Source organism: Rhea americana, unplaced genomic scaffold, assembly GCF_003343005.1.
Source record: "Rhea americana isolate MKP2758 unplaced genomic scaffold, rheAme1 scaffold_18, whole genome shotgun sequence".
In the NCBI taxonomy this organism is placed as follows: domain Eukaryota; kingdom Metazoa; phylum Chordata; class Aves; order Rheiformes; family Rheidae; genus Rhea; species Rhea americana.
In genome coordinates this window covers 7,426,208-7,434,540 of record NW_028185927.1, presented here as the reverse complement: position 1 = coordinate 7,434,540, position 8,333 = coordinate 7,426,208, and the positions used below count along the sequence as shown (strand labels likewise).

The window sequence follows — 8,333 nt, the reverse complement described above, 5'->3', positions numbered from 1 at the left end:
TGTACATAGAAAATATGCTAAACAGTGACATCACTGTCAACAGCCTTTATTGCAGCACATCAYGAAATAACAGCTTGGCTTCCCCAGAAAATTATATGTATGCCTTGCTGGTTCTAAATCAGAGTGGATTRGCAGCTCCATGTGGCTCATAATTCAGTAGAGCAATCAAAACCTGTGCAAGAGCTCTGCTTTCTGTTGCTTTTCAATGGGAAASACTGCACTTGAGCAAACTTCCCTCTGAGGGTCAGCAGCCATCTTTGCAACACGTGCTTTTGATTAGCTGTTGTATCTTCATCAAGGTAGGAAAAGCCTGGACAGCGACCTGCCTCAAGGCATTAGAGTTCAGAGTTCATAGTCATCTGGATGGTAGAGTTCACTCATGAGGCGGTAGATGTAGGAAGGCGCATTACCCCCGATGTTAGAAATGAAGAGAGTAATGAGCTCTGGAGGGACGTAGTCAAACACTGGGCAGTGAACATTGACCTTTGCCAGGATCTCCCCTGAAAAAGTGAATAACAACAGTGTCAGACATAAACAATTCAAACAAAGTAAATTTGGCCRCCTGCACGTCCTCTGACCCCTCGACAAACTGGCTATATATATATGCCACCCTCAAGTTAGGACTGGAATGTCCTGAATCTTTTCCAGCTTCCTCACTAGACAATTTTGAATTATAAGTATGTRGCAATCTTGAACTGCTGGCAGCACTCTCCTCTTTCAATAGTTTTAACTGATAGTCATCCCAAATCCCTTCAGATGTAGGTTCACAGAGAACCTTCCGATATAAAATTAGAATACAAGAATCACGATGCTGCCAGGTTATTATTTAAACAAAATTCAGAATGTCAGAAACGAAAATCTGAGCTAAACCTGACATACTCATTTCAGAGGTCTGTCACAAAAATGGGASTTTGAAAAGGAGATTGCCACCTGAAAACAGGCGAGGGAGCTGCCACCTTTCTGAAGGTGGTGCTTGTGCAGGAAGCCCATTCCAGAGACACAGCCTCAGCAAATAGCTCGAGTAACAATGTTTAAAGCAGCTTCCCACAACATGAGTTGTGGGAAGGAAAACAAGCTGCCCCAGTGGTGCACGTCTGCTTTGTCTTGCAGGGAATTACACCTGGYACCATCATCACAATCCTGCAATAAAATGCTGAATATACCAGAGCAAAAGCAAAACTGCAAAGATGGCGTTCAAAGAAAATCCCTTTTCTGTACTTCCTAGAAAGTTACATATGAGATAGAATGGTTCCTAGTATTTTTTTTTTTTTTTATGCTCAGGAAAACAGAAAAGGATTTTCTGTCTTTGGTTACAGGCTCATTACAGGTGGTCTTATGTTTAAATTTAGTGTCAGCTATAAAACAAACAAACAAACAAACCAGTCAAACGAACACCTACTGCCTAGACCAGCCTGACCACCCTGGGTGAGGAAGAACTAGTACCTTCTGTGAAAGGCAGCACTTCCTGAGGTGACACGAACTTGTGGAATGAATCTTCTTCATTAGGGAACTGAATGAGACAAGAGAGTACAGTAAGGTCAGGAAAGCAGAGACCATCTCATTATCCTAGTGAAAACATCCTCGGTGTTGGAAGAAAAGCAGAGGAGAAAGACATGCCAGCAGACCCTGCTGCTCAGTTCATAATAATTATATCCTGCCTGCATACAGAACCTGTGCAACGTTTATAGGTGAAAGGCAGGTTTTCTCAGAGCTCTCACAGCCTCCTATGTCTTGGCTGCTCTGCTGCGGAGCCTGAGGAACCGGAGCACAGACATGCCTTTCTCAGCCTGCTTCTTGATCTGACRATATTGAAAAAGCATTGAGACCTGCAAACGCTTGGAAGCATCTCCTTCTACCTTCTATGTAGGTAAAGGCTGTCTTCCACCATTTCAGGTATAAACTGAAATCTGTTATGGTTAAAGAAAAGTTAGTATGGAGATACCAATCTCTAAAGCGTAATGAGGGAGACCAATGCTTACTACGCACCAGTAACTGGGCACGTTTGTCAGCTTTTGGTGAAGGAAGGAACCTGGAATAGCAGGGAGGGCTTCAAAGAGACCCTGAGATGTGCCAGATTTGGATGCGGATTTCCCAGTTGGAGTAACAGCATTGGAGAGAGGGCTCAGGTACCAACCTGGCCTTGGGGCAGGAGGCGCTTCCCACCCTGGGCTTCCTTAAACAGGAACACCCCTGCCCCTGCCCCGCTTCTCTATTTAGAGCGGGTGCAGTACCGAAAAGCTGCTGCGCTTACCTGTGGTGAAAGCTTGAACATAGGGGCACACACAATGAGGGGAGTGGAGTGGTGCTTAGCTGCCAGCGCCAGAGTGTGAGTCCCACTCACAGCAATGAGCGCGCCGTTGGCCAGAATCGTCTTCGTGCCGATGATCACCTTACAAGGCAAATCAGCATTAGGCAGCAGGCTGAAGCAGAGAGACAGCACAGAACATCCTAACTGACTAAAACCTGTCACGATACACTTAGCCATCACACCGWTTTGAGCCCGTACACTGAATTTCCACCGGCTTTGTAAACAGGGAGTGTCACAGTTTGAGTCTTTGGTGAAGAAATACAGCTACCACTGATGGGAGCTACAGCTGATCCTGGAAGGCCTGAGCACTAAGCCTGCCACTAACTCCCTCCTCCCGCTGAGCCCTCTTTACCTTGTTGACTCGAGACATGACAGCAAAAATAGCTGCATCACTCATGACGGTAGTTTCGATGTTCTCTTTCGATAGTCGRACAGCCATTTCATGACCCTAAACAGGGCAAGAATACAATCAATCCCCAGGAACACAACTCTGCGTTGCAGCTGTAGAGATACTAACACTCGATTCTTCCCTGAGCTACAGAAGTACCAAGTGATAGAGCACAAACACAGCCGTCCCGAGCTGTCCTTCCTCTGAATTGCCGAGGAACTTCCCCTTGCAAAAGGCATTTGCTTGTGTTGTGCTCGCAGCTTGCTCTCCAGAGACAAAAGAGTTCAGTAAGCTTGCCTGGGACAAGGCAGGGCCCGGAGGAACCAGCCAGCCAGCCAGCCTGGGTCTTACCTGGCAGAAAGGTGCACATTCTGCCACGATGACCTGGAACTTCCGCTTGCGGGCAGCTTCCTTCAGGAAGGCCTCAACAGTGCGCGAGTAGCCGATGGTCATGATCACCTCATTGGAGTGGATGTGCTCCAGCGCCTGCATGGCAATGTTATCRGTGGTGCCCTCTGCAAGGGAAGGAAACCACCAGCTGAAAAGGAGCCAGGCTCACAGTCTGTGCTGAATCCAGCTCCAGGCGACGCCAGCAGGAGAGGGCACTGCACRGGAGGGCAGTGGGTCCCCTCGGAGCACGCATTAGCGCACTGCGTCTTTGTGGGATACAAGATGCTTCGGGAAAGGCAGCACTCGTGGTCTGAAGTCCTGGGCACTTGTCCTCCAGCAATATCATTTTTTACTAAGGCAATGCTACCAACACTGGAAGAGCAGGAGCAGCTTTTCTCCCTGTTCCTTTTACCAGTGAAGACAGACTAAGAAGCTGTCTCCAAACTGTCTGGTGCTCCTTAGCTACTCAGAAAAATGGACAGGTCACAAACTTCATCATGAGGGGAGTAGATCAGGTCAACACTACTCCTGAGAGCCCACAGAACAACTAGTGACAGAAGTCCACAGATTCTGCAGCCCAGTAGTGCTAGAACCACGTGAAAACGAGATGCTGGGCAACAAGGGCATCAGAAGAAGGGTTAGGCTCCTGATCTGTTTAAGGACTGCAGAAAAAATAAAATAAGCCACAGTGCTTTCTGCACAAAGGTCTGATGAGCTCATAGCAATTAAGCACAACCTTGGTAGATTTTTGATATTCTTCCTCATGGGACCCAACTCAAGGCTTCTCAGACAACCAACAGCACAGGCACCTCCTCCTCTCCCACCGGCCCACCCTTCTCTCAGACCCTGCATGCTGCTCCCGGGACACGCATTCCTTCAGACTAAGCCTCCCAGATCTTTACTGTTTTCTTTCCAACTAAGAGCAGGAAGAAGCATCAGTTCCATCCCCTAAGCAGTTCTGCTCCTGGGACGATTCAGACCCATCCATACCTAGCTCTATTAGCAGCTCGTTAACAGCTTCAATGACGCTAGCTCTAAGGAGAGGATAAGGGGTGCTGAAATCCTCGCTCGGCTCTCTGGAAGTCAGAAGCTTGTGCAGTGATTCTTGCTGGTCGCTTTCCTCACTGCGCCCATGAAGCCTGCGGAGAGAACGCAGCCCTTCAGGGTAGGAAGAGCGTGCACGGGCACTGCCAGCGTGACGCCGGCCAGCCGGAGCGTGTCAGGACTAGCGTCCCCCACASCACAGAACGCCCCCCTGGGAACGCAGAGGGGCACCAAAGGGTTTCCCTAGCTGTCTGCGGCAGAAAAACACCTGAAGCTTTGCCAGTAAGCGCTATCGTAAGTGAGAAATCRTGAAAGCTGCGGCAGGCGCACGAAGAGCAGTGTTCAAGGCTACTGCTCCAGTGGAATGGAATCTCCTGGGAAAGCAAGGAGAGAACAGCCCGAGGTCAGAGCACAGACCGTTCTGACAGGCAGAGGGGAGCTCACACASCCGCAACAGATAGTGGACTTTCACTGGAGGAAATGCCGTCAGCTATTTCAAAAACTACAGGTTCTGCTGCTGTTTCTTTACTTGTTAAGCCTGCTGCATCCCTCTGCAGGACAAGTCAGAAAAGGGGGTGGCAAAAAATAWGTGGTCTCATAAAAGCAGCAGAACATACTGCAGGGAAGGCCTRTTCTGGGGTAACTAAGAGGAGCACGGAAAGCAGGAGGCGAGTGCTTCACCTGCCATACTCCTCCCGAATAATCTTCAGGACTCGCCGCACCATGTTGCCCACAGTAGTCTCAGACGGCTGGGCTGCTGTCATCCGCTGGCCCTCTGTCCGGATCAGCTCCATGAGCTCCCCTAAAACAGAGGATGGCCACGGTTACCACAGCACACACCTATCCTGTGTGAGCTTCAAACCAACCCGTTCACCCTAAAACTGTTCCAGAGCTGGCGGCTGATTCAGGCACTAGTGAAACACTAACGCAACACCACGACGAAGTACAAAGTTCTGGGCAAAAAGCAACCCTAAGAGGCTGCCAAGAGCAGGTAACTCTGTCGGATTYTTCTACAATGTGAGTCAGTGTTCCCAAACACTAACTCAGAGGCAAAGCAGGCTCAAAACTGAAACTCCTAAGCAGCAAGTTTGGAGGGGAAACTCATCTGCTGCTGCGAGGCGATCGCCAGGCAGCCCGCTCTCACTGAGCCTCCGCAACCGCGCGGGGCGGAGAGCTCGCCCGCGACCGGGCCGACGGCGGCGCACAGCGTCTGCACGGGCCGCCGCAGAAACCGGGCGGCGGCTCCGGCAGCACGGGCAGGGCCGCAGCGAGGGGCTTCCCCGCACAGCGGCGCGGCGCGGCCCTCACCGGCGCGGCCCCAGCGCCCCTGCGCCACGATCTTCCGCAGCAGCACCAGCGTCTGCCGCGCCGTGTCCTCGGAGCGCGGCCGCTCCCCGCCGCCGCGCAGCCGCGCCACGAAGGCCTCGATCTGCTCCGACAGCTCCGCGCCGCGCTCGGCGGCGCCCGGCATGATGGCGGCGGCGGCGGCCCGTCCCGTCCCGTCCCGCGGCACACACCGCTTCCGCTTCCGCTTCTGCTTCCGCGCCTCCCCATTGGCGGGCGCTGCTCAGCTGCTCCCGCCCCTCATGGCGGCGCAGCCAATCGCAAGCGCGGCTGGCGGGAGGAGACAGCGTGCAACCGTCTCCCGTCGTAACCTAGGCGACAGGCGGTGACCTCTGACCTCCGCCCCCCGCCGCCGCCCCGGGCCCCGCCCCGCGGGGGCTTGTGGGACGGTGGCGGCCGGGCCGGGTCCGGCCTGCCCCGGAGCGGCCCCGGAGCCGCGGCCTCCCCGCGGGAGAGGCCCGGAGAGCGGCGGCGGTGCCTCGGCCGCGCCGGGCCCAGGCCGGGCCCCGCCGCGCCCCTTCCCTCCGCCTCTTGCTGCCCGCCGTTCCCAGCGTTTCCTGCCGTCCCGGTGACTCGCGGCTCCCTGGGGCGGGCCCGTCCGGCAGGGCGGTTTCTCCCCAGCACCTTGGCAGGCTGCGGCGCCCGCAGGCCCCCTGCCCGCAGGGCGCTGCCCCGCCGCCCCGCCGCCCGCAGGGCGCTGGCCGGGCCGCCGCAGGCCCCCGGCTCTTGCGGGCAGAGCCCCGAGCTGAGCCTGCTGCCCGGGGCTCGGCGGGCGCTCGGGGGTCCGGGCAGCTGCTAGCGCTGCGGCCCCGCGTGCCTGAGCCTCCGCAACCTGCCGTTCCCCGGAGCTGGGAGGCAGACGCTGGACTCGGGTGGCTTGGAGGGACTGCTGTTGAGAGACATCTGGTTGTCGTTAGTCTGCAGCCGCTGCCAGGACCCGGTGAGTTAGGCGAGAGGCTGCCCAGGAAGAGGAGGAGGAGGAGGGAGCGGGGAAAAGGAGGGTGAGCGGCGCGGTGCTTGTGAGGGCAGCAGCAGGGGACRGGGGGCTCGTGGGGAGGGCAACTGGAAGGACAAGTGTTGCCGTCRTCCCTACGCTCGGCTCCAGTCTCGCTGCTCCCGCTGGCGTACCTGCTGTGCCGGCTGCGGCAGCACAGCTCAGCGGAGAGGGGGGAGGCTGCCCTGCTCAGCCCCCGCCACTGCGCTGTGCGCAACGGGGCTGGAGCTGGGCCCTCCGCCCGCCCCTCTTCTGCCGTGGCCGCGGACGGTATGTCCGTGAGGTACGTGCACGTCGCCTGGCAGAAACGTGGCTGCGGCTCACTGCCGCAGGCAGCTGCCCTGGTGCCGTGCTGCCCTGCTGTCTGGGCACCCCTTTCCCTCTCCAGGTGCAAGTTGCCTCCCCCTTACACCAACTGAACTTTGCATTTAAGGTAGCTGTCCTGGGGGGCTGAATTTGGTCCCCAGTCCCTTCAAGTGCTAGTGTGAGGGAGGGGGAGGCAGGATGGAGGCTGGGTGAATCCAGGAGCGCGGGAACATTGTGTGCTGGGAGGCTGTTTGGATTAGGAACTTTTTGTGGATCAAGTGGGCTGGATGCAGTGCCAGGGAGGCAAGCGGAGTTTGCTGAACTCTAGTAATTGGACTCGCCTGTAAAGCCCAGCTAAGAAAAGTGAGCTGCTCGCACTCGCTCAGTGTGGATGAAGGGAAGGAGCCAGCGTGCCAAAACTGGCAGAGACGCAGCCCCRAAGGAATAATGAGTCAGGCTGTCAACACAGAAGGCACTGTCGAGACCGGGCAGGCAGCAAGGGAAGAGCAGCGTAGGGTTGTCTTGTCCCTGGGTGCCGTTTTCAGAACACAAGTGGCTTTGAGGAGGGGTGTGGCRGGGGGGACACAAACCCTGGGGCAAGGGGAACGATGCACCGTAGGTGTYGTGGATTTAACACGACTGCTTCTTGGAAGGTCCCCGCTCAAGGGCCACAGTTAGAAATGTGGGAGAGGACTCCAGTCAGGGCTACTGCAGCCGCAGGAGCAGATAGGACTGTGCAGCCAGGGAGGCAAAGCTGTAAAGAAGCAGGAATGAATACGCTGAAGGGCTGAGGTAGTCCAAACCAGTGTTTTCTACGTGCCACAGGGAAGAAAATAGGTCACTTAGTAAGTTAAAGGAATGAAAACGATGGGCAGAACCAAGTGCTGAATGCACGTTTAAAACGTGAGCCTCTAGGGAAAAAAAAGAAAACCAAACAAAGCTGGCAGTCGAAAGCAGGTACGTGACAACCTGGGAAACCCAGCTCCGCGGGCCTGGGTAAGCACGTGGACGGCGCCTGAGCCATCGGCAGCTTTAGTGTGCGTGACAGCCGTGGCTGACTGCAGGCAGCAGCGCGGTGTTGCTGCTCGTCGCCCCGCCGCGCAGCCCGGCAGTAGAGCCCGGGGAGCGGGGCGGCGTCCCGCAGGGCTCGCGGGGACGCGGCGCGCCCGGAAGGGCCGAGCAGCCTGCCCGGCCCCTCGCCTGTCCCGGCCGTGGGGGCGGCCGGCGCCTGGCGCTCCTCTGGGGCCGTGAGCAGCCGGAGGCAGCGGGGTCGGGGCCGGGAGGAGGGAAACGTGGGAAATAGCTGGATACGGCGTCGGGAAACGGTGCCGCGTCCGGTCCCCGCGAGGATGCTGTCGCCCCTCCTGGCTGCCCAGGCTTAGAGACGAAGGGGCGAGGCCGGGGCTCCGGGGAGCCGCTCTGCAGCAGGCGCTGCCGTGCCCGCGGCGGCTCGGGGGACGCGGGTCTCGGCACAGGGGACACGGGACGCGGCGGCCCCGGGCGCAACGCGGGCTCGCGGCCGAGCTGCCAAGGGCCGAGGCGCGGCCCGAGGGGCGGAG

The 8,333-nt window shown here is 56.8% G+C and overlaps 2 protein-coding genes across 2 annotated transcripts in view; one reads left to right on the top strand and one right to left on the bottom strand.

Moving 5' to 3' along the window:
- Positions 1-30: 30 nt before the first annotated feature.
- Positions 31-5,644, bottom strand: EIF2B2 (eukaryotic translation initiation factor 2B subunit beta). Its single transcript, XM_085301767.1, has 8 exons — positions 5,439-5,644; positions 4,812-4,932; positions 4,077-4,225; positions 3,048-3,211; positions 2,661-2,756; positions 2,252-2,389; positions 1,444-1,510; positions 31-500 (listed from the first exon to the last, which is right to left on the bottom strand). Exons 1-8 carry the CDS (start codon positions 5,599-5,601, stop codon positions 343-345), a joined length of 1,056 nt encoding a protein of 351 aa, XP_085157893.1. The 5' UTR covers positions 5,602-5,644; the 3' UTR covers positions 31-342.
- PGF (placental growth factor) overlaps positions 5,603-8,333 on the top strand; it is a 7,081-nt gene continuing 4,350 nt past the window's right edge. Inside the window, exon 1 of the mRNA XM_085301830.1 lies at positions 5,603-5,734. Coding sequence (XP_085157956.1) covers positions 5,603-5,734 — 132 coding nt within the window. The remainder of the gene's footprint in view (positions 5,735-8,333) is intronic.